General features: G+C 35.0%; 1 protein-coding gene across 4 annotated transcripts in view; it reads left to right on the top strand.

Moving 5' to 3' along the window:
- LOC126836977 (probable nuclear hormone receptor HR3) overlaps positions 1-17,074 on the top strand; it is a 48,531-nt gene extending 31,457 nt beyond the window's left edge. For all 4 annotated transcript variants that reach the window (XM_050570701.1, XM_050570703.1, XM_050570699.1 and 1 more), the window contains exons 2-9: positions 2,078-2,305; positions 5,369-5,867; positions 5,964-6,346; positions 11,188-11,366; positions 13,261-13,393; positions 13,518-13,742; positions 13,858-14,050; positions 14,308-17,074. In XM_050570701.1, coding sequence (XP_050426658.1) covers positions 2,078-2,305; positions 5,369-5,867; positions 5,964-6,346; positions 11,188-11,366; positions 13,261-13,393; positions 13,518-13,742; positions 13,858-14,050; positions 14,308-14,413 — 1,946 coding nt within the window. In that variant the 3' untranslated portion in view covers positions 14,414-17,074. The remainder of the gene's footprint in view (positions 1-2,077; positions 2,306-5,368; positions 5,868-5,963; positions 6,347-11,187; positions 11,367-13,260; positions 13,394-13,517; positions 13,743-13,857; positions 14,051-14,307) is intronic.
- The last annotated feature ends 3,629 nt before the right edge of the window (positions 17,075-20,703 follow it).

The following is a 20,703-nucleotide window of genomic DNA, read 5'->3' as shown; positions in this document are numbered from 1 at the left end:
GTTGAACCTCTTACGTCGCCACCGCTGCTGCCGGTCGACGCTGCCCGCGTGTGTGTGTATGTTATATACAATTGCTACTGTACAAGCTATATGTACCGTTATTACTGCGTATCATGTATGTGCATACGTATATAAGGTGTACCTATCGAGGAGGCGCCGCAAATCGCAGTTCTTGTTCGCCAAAAAAAAAAAAAATCAATTTTCAAAGCCTGACGGTAAATAATTAGTCGGAAAGCATATAAAAAAAAAACCCTTAAAATGTCTTAAAATAAACTACAACAAAGTTACAAAATATGTTTCGAAAAGTTAAAAAAAAATTACATTACAACCCAGTTACAAAAATATTCCAAAATTCGCAAAAACATTACAATAACGTTACGAAAATATTCCAAAAATCGCAAAAACATTACAATAACGTTACGAAAATATTACAACAATCGCAAAAACATTACAATATTAAATTATCGATTTCAGTTACCAAAATTTCAAAATAAATATCACAAAAATCGTTCAAGACATTAGAAATAAGTTATTTAATTTACCAAAAAAGTTCTTGAAACAAATATCTTACTAGATTTATACACCGGAACTGCAAATTACTAAATAAATACTACAAAAAAAATATAATATATAATGTTAAGTAAACAATTAAAAAAAATGTTAGCACACGTTTTACTATATATTTTTTTTTGCTCTATTAAAATTGCACAAAACAAACGTAACTTTAATTAAAACTTACAACTTAACGAGGGTTTTTTTTTAGATCTTAGTAACTTGATTGGGTATTTCTACTTAACCTAACAAATCAAAGTGCTACTTAAAGAAGTTTAAGGTAAACGTACCTAACCTAACTCAACATATCTATATAAGCACACCGCCTAAAGCTGTAACGAGACAAAGGCGGTAGAATTATTTCGTTTCGGTTAGGTTAGTTAACTTACTAGTCACTTACGTGGCTGGTCATTGACTCGTTAATGTTAAAATTTGGTTTATGTTAAAACAATCAAGTAAATTTGAATTGGTTAACCTAACAAGTTATTATTATTTTTTTTTTTGCTATATTCATGACGGATTGCATGAACGTTCGCTTAAGGTTTAATGAATTCACATAGCCGTTCATTATTAAATACCGTTTAGTTATCCGTGATTGGTCCATTCAATTTTAATGAACCATTAAATTTATTAATTAATTTTTCATGCAAACCGGCATTAATATTGGAAAATATACTTAATTATAATTTAGAATTTTTTTTTATAGGCGAACGAATGACGGATTAAAATTATGCATATTATTTTTTCACATAGTTAACAATATTATCTTTAATCTTAACTTGGAAATTTCATTCGACTAAAAAATAGTGCGTTACAGGAAATTTCAGTCCTTTTTTAAAAACAGTTGAACATTTTCTATTGTATTTTAGGTTTTATTGAAAAAAACGTTTCCCATAGTCTCAGTTAACAGAACGTTAGCTATGATGGTATTTAACACCTTCACGGTAAGGGTTGAGACCTTGTGGTGCTTCGGTTCGACCAAAGTTTTCGGAATCGAGATTATTATTTTAGACCCTTTTGTAATCATCCATGAACCGACACTTTATGTGCAAAACCGCAATAGATAGCTTATATAGTACACAGAACTTGGGCAACAACTTTACACAGTTTGTGAGTTTAGCAAAACTTATGGGATTTCCTTTGCCGAACTTCGAAAACGGAAACAAATGGAGATTAGGTTTGATGTTCGAAACAAAAGGACAATACTATTGATAACGGATATCAAGAGACCGCTTTTTTCTTAGATAATTCAAAGAAGGAAATCATCAATGTGCTCACTACGGACATGTTGGGATAGGTTAGGTTTGTTTAGTCTTCTAGGTTAGGTGCTTATCTGTATACTTTAAAATCAGTAACCTGCTGCACCTGCTCGATTATATTGAGTCATTTAGCACAACAAAAACAAAATCAGTAAGGTGGCGCAGTCGAGTCTCTGGACGTTGACAAAATAGAATAACAATGTGTAAATATCATGTTTTTTTTTAAAATGTTTTTAACCATTTTTTTTTTATTTCCTTTTAAACAGCCCAAATCGAGATCATACCGTGCAAGGTGTGCGGCGACAAGTCAAGCGGTGTGCACTACGGCGTGATCACCTGCGAGGGGTGCAAAGGGTTCTTCAGGCGGTCCCAGTCGTCCGTGGTGAACTACCAGTGCCCGAGGAACAAAAACTGCGTGGTCGACCGGGTCAACCGGAACCGATGCCAGTACTGCCGGCTACAGAAATGCCTTCGCCTGGGCATGTCCAGAGACGGTAAGAGACGGATTAGTGTGTTTTTTTTTATCAATTTCTACGACCCTCCCTGAACCCCCCCCCCCCGTCTGGCCCCGGCGCGGGTACTTCTAAGGTCAATGTCGCAAGCGGTGCTTAAAGTAAGCACCATAAAAAAAATAATAACATTATTACCAGTAAACGATTGGGCGCGCACGATAATGGCGACGGAATTGACGGAATCTATATGAACATTGTTAACCGTTTGGTAATTATTGTTGTAATAATATTATCGTATTTATTATACAGATTATTATCGTAGGTCGAACAGATATATATAAAAAAAAAAAATTGAATTAATTAGCAATTTGTAAATTACTGGCGGCAGACATTACATCAGTCCCGCGAGCAGCGCCTTCCCCGCTTGCTGCTGTTTTTCCCCTTCCGAAGGGAGTCCATTGTTATGCAATAATTGTAAACTGGTTACAGTGTGCATATATAGTACAGTAAATAAAATGTAATATAAACGATAGCGATTTCGCATACGGTCGTTGATTCGGAATTGGTAATTATTGTAAATTATTAATTCACTTTCGATGGCGATCCGCGAGGTTAGTCGGTTCACTTTTTTTATAGTCTTGTGTGCATGTTGCATCAGAAACATGCAAAAACCGACACCGCTTTCCGAACCGTTTTCTCCGCCACACTCCCGCAAGTCCAACGACCTGAATGAAATTTGCTTTTGGAAAACCTAACCTGCGTGCTCGAATCGTGCCAGGAAAAAGCATAGAAGCCCATTGGATACCTTTATGCTGTTGATTAACACTTGGAGGTGGTCGGCAGGATGGCAATCTGCCGCTTGGCTTAGGTTGGGTCGGATTCGATTTGGGTTAGAAGAGACACTTGATTGCCTCCTCTGATTGCCCGAGTATTCTGCATGACTCTTCAAATAAGGAATGCATAATATATATTCACCGGGAACTCTGCTAATGCCTGGTCCCTCGACAAAAAAAGGACCTACCCCGCGGGAGGGGTGGGTTTTGAAGAGGGTATTGTGGCGAAGGGGATGGTGGTAACTGACGTTTGGCCGACTTACCGGGGCACGCGGAGAGAGGGTGAATCCGTTTAAAAGTCATTCGTCAACGCGGCTGAGGTTTTTTTTCCACCCCACACGGTTGGCGGTTTTCCCATTGGCACGACCGTTTTCTATAGGGTTTTCCCGGACCGCGGGTTTCCGTTTATTCGCGTTGAATACATTATATATATTTTTTTTTTATACCGAACAATATATATACATATAATATAATTCGGTGCATATTAGGTATATATCGCCGCCATCGTTGTGTTATTTATTGTCATGCCCGGAACGGGGTGAACGTTCGCCGAGTCAACGAACCCACCACCTATCCGGGGGTTGGCCACTCGGGTCACCTATATAATAATAATGTATACAATGTATAAAAAATATGCTTATACATTTTTTTTTTCGCGGTAATTCCCACGAGCCAACGCGCGTTTTCAGCGGGGAATTCCGGGCTTGCAAAATTTTTTTCCCAAAAATACCTCATAACGGTTATTGTCGGGCGACCAATCACAATGTATTGTGTCCTCTGCCGCCATATTTGTTCGTTTTGGCGCGCGTTAAATCCCATTCGAAATAAACACCGCCATTTTCTGATCTGAGATTATTGTCTCGGCCATTGTAGCCCAAGTTGTAGCCCGACTGGAGTTCTGGCGAGATGTGCCATAATAATATAATTTTTTTATATTAAAATAATATTGTATACATCAAACTCGGATCGATTGTTAAGGTTCTCTCTCTATTATCGGTCGATGATATTATTATATACTTGAGTGAGGTCATTACACCGGTATCTCATTATTATTATTATTTGCGCGGGTCTATAGTCTGATCTCTAGTCGGTTGGAGTGCCCTAACCGGCAAAAAGTTAATAACCAGATAGTGTGTGTTACTGCGATTTTCGCTTCACACACAACAAGCCTCCGGCGCACGACGACGTCATGATCATGAAAATTATTGACCCACGCCAAAATCATAATAATATTTTTACTATTATGTTCGGCTGACAAAAGACACACAATCTGGTTTGAGAGGCGGAAATATTTCTACGGGCAAAATAAAACGATCACAGGGGGACGGGGGGGTACTTACAGGGGGCATAGGAAATATGTTCACAATAAAAAAACCCAAGTAAAAAAATAATCTAAGTGTTTTTTTGCTACGATTCTCGACTTGTACTCCAAGTATATTATATTTTATATACATTATTATTGTTGTTGTTGTTGTTGTGTACATTTGCAGTAGGTAACACTTGTATTTAACTTACTGCAGCGTCTCCTCCTCTACCGCTATACTTACACGGTAAATATAATAATAATGATAATAATAAAGTAAACTCGTTGTATAACGTCATGGCCAAAAGCAATCGCCGTCGATCGGGTCGGTTTTTTTTTTTAATGAAAATCACATATTTTAAAAACACCATCGTCTTGGCCAGCCTTTGCCAGCTGCTGTCTGTCAGTTTTGTTGCCGACCAATAATTAATAACCGGCAACGGTCTTGGAGAATAAAAAAAAAGTTTTCAAAAACATAAACATTGTAGGTAGTGGGTAGTCGACGTTGTCCAAAGAGAGAGTTGATTATAGATTATTATTATTATTATTACAAAAAAAAATATATATATATGAATGTTGCTTAATTTTCCGGCAAAGTGCGTTGTACGTTTTTTTTTTTTTAGTCGGCCTTCAAATAACATCTAATGTCGTACAACGCGTTAAGACACTAAACTAGAAGCGCCCAGTTTCACACCGTTTAACATGTCGTTGACTGAACCTGTATAGTGGCGGTTTATTTATTTTTTACAATTGCACGTGCAAACCAAAACCCACTTCAACCTAACCTAACCTGACCTGTAAACTTTCCGTTCGTTCAAATTAAAAGCTATTCGCACTACAAATGTCAGTTAACGCCTTTGTCCACTCGACACTTCAATTAAAAACACCCAAACCTCTCCTCTTGTATGAGATATATATAGTTTTTTTAATTTCCCAATTGCTTAAGTGCGTTTTTGTTTTTGTCCACAGCCGTCAAATTCGGACGCATGTCTAAGAAACAAAGAGAAAAAGTGGAGGACGAGGTGCGGTTCCATATGCAATCCTCGGCGGCTGCAGCCGCGGCCGCAGCGGCGGCCGTGTCGGTGGCCGCAGCCGACTGTTGTTCGACGACCACGCTGGGTGGCGGCGGCGGCGGTGGTGGCGGTACGGCCGCCGTGGCCGCCGACTCGTCCGTGTTCGACCACGATCAACAGCAGCAGCAGCAACCGTCGCAGATGCCGTCCAGCACGGCCGACCACGGTGGTGGCCTGGCCGGCCACATGCAGCACCATCATCAGCAACACCACCACACGCATCTCACTCAGCATCAACACCAGCACCACCAACAGCAACAGCACCATCTCAGTCTCAACCAGTTCAACGGTACCGGCAACGTGGCGTACGCCGCGGCCGCCGCTGCCGCAGCCGCAGCCGCCGCGGCGGCAGCCGTCAACGGAGGCACCGGAGGATCGGCCGGCGGAACTGGAGGGTGAGTATGGGGCGCAATCGATAACATAACGATCAATGATCGACGACGATCTAGGGGACAAAGGGAAACGCGTACTTAACGCGTGCCGTTTTGCAGATATAACGGATACAACGGCGGCAACGCGGCCGGCGTCAACAACAGCGCCGCGGCAGCCGCCCTGGTGGACACATTCAACGCGTACGCGGCAGCGGCGGCCACGTCGACGGCCGCCGCGGCCAACGGCGGCGGTGGCGGCAACGTGCCACCGCCGTACGACACGAGCGGCAGCAACTACGTGGCCGACAGCACTACCCCGGCGGCGGGCGGTGGTTCCGCGTCCAGCACGACCCCATCGTCGGCCACGTCCACGTACGGCGACCCCTTGGTGGGCGGTGGCAGCATGGAAGTGTCTTCGGTGGCCGCGGCCGGCGCCGGGCCACCGGAAGCCGGTATGATCGCCAACAACGCTGGCGTCTCGGCGTCCGTCACTGTCACTTCCGGTGAGTACACATTCCAGCGAATCCCAATAACAGCAGCTGTTGTCAGTCAAGTACACACAACGTTTAGGTTAATATCAAAAATAGGTTAAAAATCTAACCTTTAAAAAGTTGCAAAAAAATATTTGCTGTTTTATTTCGGATAAAATTAATAATTTAACTCAACTAAAATCATAAATTATTTCAAAAAAAAATAATAAATTCAAATTCAAATTACACCTCCTAAAGTCAACACAGTCTAGTCCGTTTTTTAATCGTTTAACGGTAGATAAATAATAAAACGACAAACAATGACTACCTACCGAACAATATAAGGTTTGACTATAATTGACGGATTGTTGTTTACTCACAAATTATTCAATATAACGTTTACTTCATTATTCATCCGGCCAAATACACAAATTAGTAAAAATCAATTATTATTCAATCAATTTTCCCACTTGAACACTTCATTCATTTCAATTATTCGACTCGTCATCATTCCCCCAATTCGCCGAATAAAACTATGCAATAGAACTACTATTTTTTTTTTTTATACATTATAATATATTATAACCGGGTTGATACGCGGTGTGTTTGCACAGCTTGTGACTCACTAGTCGGCCATCCGCTAGATATTTGGCTCCGGGTTTATAATTAGAACGTGTCGGCCGAATATCGAACGGTTTCTTTAATGAAAACTTTTCGGCGGAATTATTTAAATATTATTATAAAAATAGGCGCGCTCGTCCGTGCGGCCATACCGTAGCACACTGGCACACGGGTGGGTGTGTCAAGTTGGCAAATATTTTCATCGTGGAACCCCAGTAAGTTGTATAATATGTAATAAGCATGCGACGACTTCACACGGATCGGATAAAACCTCCACAGATAGTGTGCACTACTCCTTATCGAAGCCACCTAATTGCTGCCATAAGAAACATACCGAGTGTACCTTCTGGTTTGTAGATCAACGTCTTGATTGATGATGGTCTTCTTTTTATTCCCGGTTAGACTTTTCCGTCGTGCAAAATGCTGATAATGTATTTTATTTCGCACATTTCCGTTCCAAATTCCTTTGCAATTAAATCAACGTTATTTGTTGCTATTATTACCGTTGTATAGCATTTTTTTTTCTGCAAAAAGAGTACAAGGTACGTTTATAATTGAATCGGATAGATAGGCTTTTTTCATTCAATTTGTGGAAATTAACCTATTAAGCCTACCCACTTGGGCCAAAGCTCGGTCAGATAACATAATAATTCTTATTGTTTAGACATCATAACCTCAATAATTGCCAGCAAAAGATCAATTGTTATTGTTATTTTTTTTTAATGCAACGATTTAGTTCTAAAATCTATTTGGCGAATCTGAACAGCTTTTACCGTGACAAACGATAAGAATAGCACATATTTTGCTGGTTGTCTTATATGTTAAAAAATAAATAAAAAATGTAGTTTTTACTATTACCAAGGGTACACGTTTACAAAGTTTAAGTCGGACGTCCTTGACAGATTTGTACTTTTTTTTAGCTAATTATTTAAAATAAACGAAAACGCCAAATCATCGAAAAATCCTTATCTTTATTGTTATTCGATTAGAAGAAGAAAAAAGGTGGACTTGTCTTCTTTTCGCAGCCATATATTCTAATCTATAGGTTGCACCGGCGGACCAAAACAATATTACAATTGGAGGCCAAGACGGGACCGTTCACACATTGTTGTAGGTCCGCTTTTGATGAACTATTTCCTGCGTGCGTTCGGTTAGCACGCCGTTTGTGCTGTGCATATTATACTTGGAAAAAAATTAATAACAATAATATACATTTGTAAACGCTTTACACCGTTTTCCACTACCGGCAAAGCTCGTTTAAGTGAGCTGCTCTACCCAGAGCCAGTCTCGAATAAAATGTATATTATATATCATGTTGAACACATTCCAAAACGGGAGCCCAAAAAAACCCGACGACGATTACTGTACACAATAACAACCGACCGTGTTACCGTTTAAACAAATACGGCAGACATCTGTTCGCAACACGTTTTAGAAAACGCCGCCATGCGATTATTATTATGTAATATACCTACGCCGTGTAATAACATATCAATCGATAGGCCGCATTAAGTATTAACGAAAAAAAAAATCGAAAAAAATACAAGCCGTATATGTACGTACGAGAAGCCTGGATTGAACCGATAACAATATCCAATGGTCGAGCCAAGTTAGGTTAAAGCGGATGGGAAAAAACCAACAATAATTGCCCTAAACTCGACTCTGACCGAAATCCAATACAAACCCAACATGAATCTTATCTAACCCGAACTGTCTAATGAAAATCCAATCCTAAACGAGGCGCCTACGAGGGGTATGAGAAGTGACATTAACTTTAGGTGTGTGATTTGCACTTTTTTTTTTTTTTTATTAAAATATTTTCTTTATTTACAATCCATACAAAATATAAGTATAATCAGCAAGTCTGATGACAAAGATACAGCGACAATAATGTATGAATAGGAAGGCTCTCGGCAGTGTCACCTGACCAGAATATGATTTGCACTTGTATATAATATCTTTACCGCCAAATAAAATGGACAATTTGTAAACTAGCTGTGGACTTGACTCGGATTTTGTATGAACGTCACTTGTACTACTTGCGTTCTAGGCGCCTCAAATAGATAAAGCTTTTGCCTACCTTAACGAATCTAAATCTAACTTGAATCTAACCGGAATCTAATCCAACCTTAACTATCTTGTCAAAACCTAACATGAATCTTATCTAACCATGACTATCTAACCTAACCTTTACTATATAATCCAAACCTAACCTGACTTTATCCTATCTACTCCAAATGTAACCTAAACCTAACCTGACCTTATCTATCTAATCTAAATGTATCCAAAACCTAACCTAACCTTATCCTATCTAATCCAAGTCTAACCTAAGCAGAGAGAGAAAAAATGATAACCCGAACACTACTCACTACTAAATGTTTTGTATAAAACGTCCGTTAACAAAAGACCAACCTCTTTCCACTTATTTAAAGCTCTTTTAGAGTCTCCTGAAAAGGCGAGGAAGATGTTGTAAAGCTGTGTGATATTAAATCTAGACAGCCGATGACCTAAAAAAAATCTGATAAAACTACTTTAAAATTAACCGCGTTTAGTTAAATTTTAAAAATGTCCCAAATAATTAAAAAATAGTAATATAATATTTATACATATATATAAATAAAAAAAAACTAAATTTTAACTCGAAACATTTTTTTTTTTTAGTTCTTTGGAAAAAAATCATCGTTTTGCGTATTGTGATTTTGTTTTTTTTTGAAAACTGTTGTTTTGAAAATTATTGTTTTTTTTTGCTGGTTATCCGATTGTCGAGTACAAAATTATCGATGACTATATTATTTTATTGCGCACAGTTTAAGGATAATCAAAAAAAAAAAAAATACACTCGCACGTGGCACTAGAGTAGAAGAATCTGGTTCGTTTGCGGGTTAAAAAACTCAAGATAAGATATTATTGTTTTTATAGTATTTGTACACTACCGATACCTCTCTAAGTGTATACTCAAAACGAAAAAACAAAAAATATATTTATATATATATATATATATATTGTTTTTTTGGCCTACTTAATAGTACTCGGTATTGTGAGTAAACGCGTTATATGGTTTTGTTATTTTGGATTGCCCGGGGTTTTCCCAATTGCCCCGAGGGTTTTCAAAATTCAGAATATCCAATTTCGTCCGAGCTCAGAGTAAACGACCCGTGTGATTCAGCAGCAGGTCCGCAAACTTGACGGAAAAGCGATTAAAATTATTATTTTTCAATTTGTTCACACTTCTCACCCTATACTGAACGACGGTTAATGTGGATTTTATTTTCCTTCTAAAACGTTTCTATATTATACTTTCGACTGGTACGATCGGTTTGTCGCCGGCTAATAAAAAAAATAAAAAAACTATAAACACGGTCCTATTTTTGGATTTCCAATGCTGCGTTTACAATATTATTTGCACACACTACTCGGTACTGTGCGTGTACTCTCATACATATGTAATAGAAATTAATAATATTTGCTTCGTGTCTAGTTTTAAACGCGTTGTCTAGCTAGCGTTCGTGACGACCGACATTATTTCGGATAGGTTTTTTAATTACAAAAAAAAAAATTCGCACCAATTCACTTTTGCGAATAGCGTTAAGTTATTAAACGGTTCGGAGGTTTGCGAAAAAAAAAGCATCGCCTAAACACACTTAAAGTATAATACTTTTCAATTAGAATAATAGGATTTTCATCGCATACACTAGTTTTGGAAATACGACGGCTAAATGTTTTGTCAGGAAACGTTTTTCAATTAAAATCCAACTAGTAGTCTCGTTTGTGCAATTGTTATCGTTTTAGGGACGTGTTAGGTTTTTTTACAAAATTGAACCGTCCGGTTTTTTTATTTGACAATTGCACCTTTGCCCTTTCAATTATCGAATGCGCCGTTTTTTTTGTACAGTAATGTATAACCGCCGTTGCTAATAATATAGTGACAATGTCTAGTGCCCCGTCGTTATACATTGTCAGTACAACAACTGCAATCACATATTTTCACTGTAGAATCGCGCTTGTGACGTAAGGTGTAGAGGTGTTTTTTTTTGTACAGTGTTATTCACTTGGGGTCACAAAACGACCGGAGGGATACGGTGTGTACACGGCATTCGTCACCGGATGGCCAAATAATATGCAATAATAACGGTGATATAACAAAAATAATGTGTAAATATTGACTGACACTCTGGACCTGCGATTACGGTGTGATGTTATTTATTGTGCATTTGATTAATAATGTGTTTTTTTTTTTTTTGTTGGATCAACAGACGCCGTGCAGATCAGCGAATTGCTGAGCAAAACCATAGCCGATGCCCATGCCCGCACGTGTTTCTACACACTGGACCAGATCCACGACGGCATGTACCGCACTGCCATGGCAATGGCCAACAACAAGAACGCCGGCGGCAACAATGCTAACGACAAGTTACACTTCTACAAGACAATGGTAAGAACGGGTCTGCGGGAGTAGAACTCGTGATAGCCCTAGTCCAGTCTGGTCCCATTGGGAAGCCATGACAAACCCCGCCAAGGGCACCTCGTGGAAGCCTCGAGACCCGACCATAGCACTTGAAAGCTGGCAAGTTCAGATAAGGAAGCCAATAGGACTACCCCGAGAATAGCTGGGCGGTGGCAACTGAATGCCAATAGCTTCCCCGTCGAAAGTTACCGTTTAGATGTCTAGCAGATAGTTTTTGAATGTAGAATCCATAAAGTTAGAGGTTAGGTTAAACAAATTAGCTTTCCGTGTACCGAGAGTTCAGTGACTTTTTGTCAAGTAAAAATTGGCTGATTATACGACAGTTCCCCCCTCGAATGTAATAATTGAGATGTGTATGGAAATTAATGATAAAGAAATTCAAGACGTGTACGAATCTGTAATATATGTACGGTTATTGCGCATCATGAATATTCATTCGGGTTGTCCGGCATCGCTGGCTGTTCATCCGAGTGGTTGGGTTTTTTTCAGTGCTTAGAAACCACTAATAAAAAATCACTTGCTCGAGACATCTAAAATATGATAATATGCTAACTCTCAACAGCGCTCTTATACATTCATTTCTAATTCTGTCTAGTCTAGAGTCATTACGCCCAGCTTGGGATTCTCATTTCAGCAACTTTCGTCACACTCTCTCAATCTGAACTCACACATTTTTAGACTCACTCAAGTTCTAACACCTCTTGTCCGTTCAACATTTTAAGCTTACCGCATTTTCTTTAAATTCGCTGCTCTCCAATAGTTTTCAATAAAACGAGATCTTCTTTATATATTCCCTAAAACTCTTTCCGTTTTAGTTAACGAAAATGACAACAATTCCTAATCATCACTAATTGAATACTATATTGGTTATCTATTTTTCCCGGTTAAGTTTACATGTTGTTTTTGGGGGTGCGGCTACTGCAAGACTTTACCCAAAGTAATCGGCCGATGATATACTATAATATACGTGGGTATCGGATTTCAAAACGAGTTCTACGACCTGTCGTTTAGTTAGACAACATCCCATCAATTCCAACCGCGTCATTAATCGGTAAACAGCTCTTAACGCGACTCGAAAATAGGTTGATTAAAATTATATCATAATCACATTGTCATCATGTCAATTGCCCGCCAAATCGATTAACGGGGCGAAAGGTCGACAACAGGTTTTGTGTTTATATTTCACATCGGTTGAGTTGGCCAATTCAGTACGCACACAACAATACAATACAGTCCCTAACCTCTCTAAGGGAAACGAGAGGCTATAATATTAAGAAAAACAAAATAGTGACATCAAAGGCTGCGGTGGTAGGGGCGGAGGACTATTTATGACTGGATCAAAGCTGTAACAGAATTGGTGTTCTCAGGATTTTTATCGCCGGCCAAAGTTTCGATGATAAATAGCAGGCGAATGGCCGAGGGGGCAACGAACGCTTTCTCTTTGAACTCTTTCGAGTTGAGTACACTCGGCGATAAGTCCCGAGGGATTGGTCGGTAAGACAAGGGCTCGCAATATAGGATATTGGCTTTGAAAACGGGAGGGGGTGGGAAAGAAATCTCTAAAATTTATTCATTGGACGCGGTCCAATTACTATACTGACAGAATAATATGTTATTTTCTCTAAAAGCTTTTCGATATTATTAATTTTCCGGTCTCGGGTGTATCTCAAGGGGAATTCCGGGCCGAAGCAAATGCACTTTATAGCAATAACGTAGGTCAAGATATAGTGGTGCGTTAATCCGAAAGTTTGGATTCTGAGCATAAGCTCGAACGGCTATCGATTGAAAGATGCTTTTGTGTCAGCCCTAGGCGTTGGTGTAAAATTCCACTAATGTTGATGATTCGGTTGGTTTTGTTTAGGCCCACGAAGAATTGTGGTTGGAATGCGCACAGAAACTGACGGCGGTCATCCAGCAGATAATCGAGTTCGCCAAGATGGTGCCGGGCTTCATGAAGCTGTCGCAAGACGACCAGATCGTTTTGCTCAAAGCAGGTAAGCGCAAAAGGATTCAAAAGAGAATCTCCTCGGGGTCTTAGAGGTTTGCCAAGCTCCAAGGTTCAGTAGCTTCTTTTTTTGCTGGCTCGAGTCTAACGTTCTTGTTGTTTGTCCCACACAGGAAGCTTCGAGTTGGCCGTGCTGAGGATGTCCAGACACTACGACCTGCACAGGGACTGCGTTTACTATTCCGACGCTTTGCTGCCGGCCGACGCTTTCTACACACAAGACCCGATCGAAACGCGTTTGGTGTCGTTGGCGTTCGAAGTAAGCCGAGCCGTCGCCTCTCTGAAACTCACCGAAACCGAACTGGCTCTCTACTCGGCCGTGGTCCTGTTGTCGCCTGGTAAGTAGTAGACAACGACGGTTGTTACCGTTGTGTGGGGTTCGCCAAAATATCCATATATTGTACTCATCATTCGCCTTTGCTTGTTTTTTTTTTTTACCTTCTGAACGCGCAGACCGGCAAGGCCTGAAAGGCGTCATGGAAATCACCCGGCTCCGGCAAGCTATACTCAGAGCTCTGCGAATGGAGCTCGACCACAGGACCAACAACAACAACGTGGGACCCGGCGGTGAACAGCAGCCCCAACATCTGCACAACCCACAGAATCAAGTTTGCGAAGCTCTCGTACAGAAGATACCGTCGTTGAGGTAATGTCAATCAGTTGGTTCAAACCTTTTGTAGCCAGACGGCGCGCTCTTCGGTTGTCTGTCACTCTTGGACGGTCTTCGTTCATTGCTGGCGCATCTTTTGATCTGTTTTTCACACCTCTGGCTTTGACCGACGTCCTTGGCGATTTTATCGGTTAATTGTCCTCTTGGGAATTTTCTTTGAAATGTCTTTAAAGATTTTTTGTGCACGCGATAATATTATTTTGTATTCATACGGCACCTGTTCTTGTTTGCAGACAACTGGGACAACTGCACATGGAAGCGTTGGCCAAACTCAAGCGATCGGCCCCGCATTTGGAGTTCCCGGCTTTGCACAAAGAGCTGTTTTCCGTGGACAGTTAAACGACCGAGAGACGAGACGATTGAAAAAAAAAACCAACAAAATAATAATAACAATAACGATCGCCGTTAATGTTATTATCATTTTATATAGTCTCCCAAGCGCAATATCTTAGACGTTTATGTAGACAAACGGTGTACACAAAAAATCTATCTTATCTAGTTTATAAATGTTTAACATTAAAAAAATATCATAAGGCGCGTGTGCTCGCGTGTCTGGACGTGTGTGTGTGTGTGTCTGTAATTAGGTAAACTTAGTCTTTACAATATATTATAGTATATGCCTACACATAGTGCACAATACGCTTTGTTGTTTTTTATTAAAATAATAATAATAAAAAGTACAACACACACATGACACACGTGCACGCCCACACACGCAAACTCACTCATTCACGCGTTTAGCTTTAGGGGGAAAAAAAGTATATTAAAAAAAAAAAATTACAAAATAATTTAACTATAATAATTTTTTTTTATGATAACATATTATTATTAATGTTCGTGTACGGACGACGCGATCGGTATCGACACAGTCGTTCATAGATAGAGATGCGCGTTTAGGCAACGCCGATTTGTGTAATAATTATAAAACAATAATATTATATTATATATTGTATATATATATATATAGAAAGATAGTTCGGGCGCGACGGTTTTGTTTGTTTGTTATTTTTACAGAAGAATGAGTAAAATGAAATGGAAAAAAAAAAATTTGCATAGAATGTTATCATATAAACGATGATAGTGTAAGATGATTTTTTTGCTCGTCGGTTTGTTTGAACGGTTTGGACGGTGAAAAAAAAAACAAACGTCTTGACTAAAAGGTTTTTTTTTCATTTATTTTTGTTTTTTGAAAGGTTTTTTTTTGTGTGTATGTATGTGAGTGTGTGTGTATTTGTTTTATTATAATATTTTATTATCTAATATATTATAATATATTAACGTCGTTGTTGTTGTTGTTAAAAAAAAAAATTGTTGTTTTGCGCCCGTTACATTTTTAATTTTTTTTTTGTCTTTAGTCCGTACGCCTATTTTTCGTGTATAAAAATATAATATAATAAAATAATTATTAGAAAATATGATTAGGTAAATTTTTTTAGCGTAAAAAATATATTATAACATAGTAATATATATATATATACATAGGTAATATAAACGAGCGTCTTTATATTATTATCTATTATCATTATTTTAATATTAAAAAATAAGAATACATTTTTTTAGTTTCTTTAAATTATTATTATTATTAATGTTATAATCGTTGTAAAACCTGCACGTTTCTCTTTTATTTTGTAAATAATATTATTATTATGTACACAATATAGTAAATATGACAAACATATATATAATATATATATTTAAAAAAAATATACTCACAGGTCGTGTATGGCGATGATCCAATAGATTTTTTTATATTATAATATTACAAAATTGGAAAAATGTGTGTGAATCTGTCGGATCGTCGCGGTACACCCTCCTACTGCCTATTTGGCGCCAATAGATATAAAAAATAATAATAATAATAATTTAAAAAATAACGTTAACAAACGTCGGATGTAATTATATATATATTTAAAAAAAAACGTGATCTTTAATACCTAACACTAGTATGATAATTTTGAAACCAGATCGGATAAATAAATTCAAAAAAATAAAGTTTGTTATGATTGTCTTTTGTTTGGATGGAAAAAGAGGTCGTACTAAAATCGTTTTGTTTGTCATTGTGTGTGTTTTTTTTTCGGTTATGTGCAATATGTCAACTTTGAAAATAACCTTCGAGGAAACAAAATGTATAAAATGTATTTTTCTTCTTCTGAAGGATAAGGCAGAACGAGTAGAGAGGAGGATGGAGAATAATTGTTAAAGTAAAAAAGTATATATCTAAAAATAATAATTCGATACTATCAAAACGGTTCTAGGTACGATTTTCTATTCTGGGTCACCTTAAAAAAACACACACATAAGAAAAACAAAATTAATTTCACCAAAAAACGTTTAAAGCGTAGACCAAACATTTTGTCTAAAACAATATTTCAGAAAAAAAAAATTACAATAATATAGTCGAGACCGTTTGTTGTATGTAACATTTATAGATACATTATATATATTGTATAGATGTGCAAATATAAATTGTAGCCCAACACTTGAGTTATTTGATTTTTGTAATGTTGTGAAAAAAGAAAAAAATTAAATGTAATAAATAAAATTTAAAAAACAAAGCCCGTCTAATAATAAATAACAAATTAAAACACTATTTCATAAACATAATAAATTATATTATCATAAAAATATTATGGTTGTAGAAATTTGTATACAACACAACAGCTGTTTTTCTATGAGGAAATTACTTTTAATTTTTTTTAGAATTTTTTTTTTTAATGAAAAAAGTCTCGAGTACCTAATATATATATAATATGTTATATATGTATATTATATGTATGTGTGTGTGTGTTGTGTATATGATAATATGTGTGTGTGACTTTTTTTTTCTAAAATAATACCTAGTAAAATAACGTGTTTTTTTTTTTTAATATTGTTAGTAATACTTAAAATGTAATAATAATATATTATATTGTAAGAGTATACATATAATAATATATATTATATTATTTTATATTTACTATAATATAATAATTGTGTGTATACAAAAAAAAAAAAATTGTTAACGACGTACAAAACGATTATGATCGATTATAATCGATTAGAGTAAAATAATATATATATATATTTATATAAAAAAAAATATGATAGCGACTTGTCTGACATTTCTAAAAAGGGTGCGACGGCGGTGACGGTTGTGAAAAAAGATTTTTATACCCTTTTCATGGAGAAAAATGTAAATGTAAATGGTTTTTTTACCAAAATAACTTTAAATAAAGCTTTCTTGGCGTTTTTTCCCATCTAAAATAGACCCAAAAGTCGCATAGTAATAGCGCAACGATAATAGTATTATTATTATTATAATATTACAATATATATACTATGATAATTATTATTGTTAAACGATTGTTTTTAGTAGGTGCATTTGATTTGATATTATAAAAATCTATTAGGTAGGTACAATATCGATTAAATCGTATTGTCGATATTGCTTTGTGGAAATTAAAAAAAAAATCATTATTATTATCAATATTATCAAAAATTATCATTATGACACTTAAAGTATTTTGCACTTACATTTTTGCACAGGTTGTCTTGCAACCGTTACCGACCGGTTTTCTTATAATCGCCTCTGCAAAGTAAAGTGAAAAAATAATTAGTTAGACTAGTGTGTAAAAATTAAAATATTTATATATATATATATTATTATGTTTTTTAAATATTAGGTGCAGCATAAAAAAAAATAATACATTATGTATAACATAATATTATATTTTAGGAGGTCTCACACGCGCGCACATAATATTATTAATGTATATTTTATCTCGTTCTCGTTTTAAATATATATATATATATATATATATATTAATAGTAATTTATAGATAAAATTAAAAAAATATATATATAATTTGTAGTAAAATATATTATATATATATAAATAAATAACGTTTAATTTAATTTATATTATACTTATACCTACATATTAGTATATATATATGTATATGTTATCTGTTCGTCCTCTTCCCTTTTTCTCCAATAGGTAAATAAAAAAAAAAGTAAACCCGTCGAATGTAATAATATTATTATTTGTGTAATTTTTTTTTGTGTTTATTATTATTATTATTATTTTTTTTTTTTTTACTTAGAAAAAGGTGCTCCGTGTTATTATTATTGTTATTAATTATTATCGCTTATTATTATTATTATATATTATTATTATTATTATTATTATTATATATTATTATATTATTATTATTATTATTATTATTATTATTATTATTGTTTAACGAGATGATGAAAAAAAAAATATTAAAAAATACAAAAATATAATATAAATATGCGTATACACATTAATATACGTGTATGATGTCTTTATATAGAAATATATTATAGTATGAAAAAAAAAAATTTATTTACCTATGTTGTATTTATTTATGTTTCGCTCAGTACAAATTTGGGCGTATAAATAATATTACAAAAATATAAAAAAGGGTAAGTACACTTGTCAAGGCATATTTGGAAAAATTATCCTGATTTTTTTCGAATCGATTGATTTGTATAAGATTGGAGGTATTATTTTTGATTTAAGTAACTTTTTCTATGGGAAGAAGCCATTTTGATTTGTTTTAGACCAACTGGCCAGACACAACAATTTCTATTCTGCAAAGGGCTTCGAGTTCCTTAGCTAGTTTAATATGCTATGCATAGGATGTAAATTTTCATTGTAAAATTGCATTATCTTGTAATTAAATAAAAGAAAAAAAATCCAAAATCTGTTTCCTACACAACCTAGTCAAGTGGCCAAACACAACTCTGTATGTCTTTACAAGATTGGGTCGTTAATTGAAAAAGTGGTTTAACTCTAAATTTTTATTATATACGCATTGTTACTCAACGGAACCGCATTTAGTCATATCTATCCTTAAATTAACTTAAAAGATATTAGAATTGTTTTAATATTTTTATTTTCCATTTACCTATATTTTATAGGCGAGCCCAACTCTAGCTATATATTTTTCAACAATACAACCATATCCCTTTTGCGTTAAAACCGTATAAGACTAATAAATAGCAACTTATTTATTATCTTATTTTTATTTTCTATTAAGAATAATTATAATAAGCTGAACATTTGGATAGTTCGATAACCAATTTTAAAACAATACAATTTATTACTCCTAAATTTTAATCTTTAATGACTTTACAAGTAATCGCTCAAATTTGGTCATAGACAAGTTAGCAAATTTTCAGCAAATTATTAACGTTAATAATTTAGTACTAATGTTAACCTATCATGTACATTGTAGATATATTTTACTATATCATTCAACTTAATAATTTTAGATACCTACTTAAAGTATTAGAAAGGTAGTAGTAGAAAATTTAAATAAATTATTTTAACAAAATTATATACTTACATATTTTTGGTTAAAAACTTATTTAATAAAGCGATTATAATGTTTGTATACATTTGACAGTCTGATACAGTTTTAGCAACTTACAATCATAGTATAATTTAACACATTCGAATTTAATTACATATTTTGTATATTTTTTGCTAAAAAAACGAAACGAAAATCAAACTTAAGTGTTATTAGAAAATAAAATGACAAACTTCTTGAAAACAAAACTGTTTAAAAACATTTATAATAAAACAACAAACAACAAACACTTCAACTTGAAGTAGAAAAACTTAAACATAAATTGTAAACTTTTATACAATTTTAACATAAAAAAAGTCTGTAATATTAACTAATATCTCGACTGTGCATTAATAAGATATTATTAAGAACAAGTAAATTAAAACAACTACTTCAACTTGAAGTGGAAAAACTTTAACATAATTATTGTAAACTTTTATACAATTTTAACAAAAAAAATAAATAAATCTGTAGTATAAATTAATATTGCTGTAGTATATTAATAAGAGATATAACACCAATCCAAAAAAAAAACATTGAATATAAATGTTTTATATAGTGTCAATATTTTACAACTTGTTAAGTTGATAGACATAATAAAATTGTATGGACATGATAGTTATAATATAAATAATTTTTATCATAATACAAAATATATAGACTTTTTAACAATTTATTTCCACTCGAAATGTACTAAAAAATAGATAATCGTGTCATTGATAAAGCAACATGCAAAAACAGGTAAAATTGAATTAAAAAAAAAAAAAATACATCATAAAAGAAAAAAATTCATATAAATTAGTAAAGAGTGATAACATAATGGGAATAATTCTCTAATTAGAGAAATGTCAAGAAGGGCTCGTAAATATAAATGGGAAATAGACAAATTTAAAGAGATCACAATATTTTTCAATCGGTGTACATACATTTTTGGTAAAAAAAAAAAATATATATATATATATATATTAATTTCTAGTCCGGTACTTCTTTAACACGACTTTAGGGTTTGTTCCAAAATCGGTTATCATCATTTTGATTTGACCGCAACATCTGAAAACACAATAACGGTTTTTACATTGTCAACATATTATTTCAAATAATATTGTTTTTATTTAATTATTTTTTTGGCTTCGATGCGTATAGCTGAGAAGGTGTTGTTTTTACCAACGGGTATTTGGGTATGTAGTCTTATATAATATTAAGGGGCATTGTATTTTAACTAAAACTCAACATTTATGCTTAAATTTGTTAATTTGTTCAATGGATTAACAC

The sequence above is a fragment of the Adelges cooleyi genome, unplaced genomic scaffold (assembly GCF_023614345.1).
Source record: "Adelges cooleyi isolate 19-005CV unplaced genomic scaffold, UGA_ACOO_1.1 ACOO_flye_CR_arks_rails_tigmint_CR_PRNA_247, whole genome shotgun sequence".
In the NCBI taxonomy this organism is placed as follows: Eukaryota; Metazoa; Arthropoda; class Insecta; order Hemiptera; family Adelgidae; genus Adelges; species Adelges cooleyi.
This window is presented reverse-complemented; position numbering and strand designations above follow the sequence as displayed.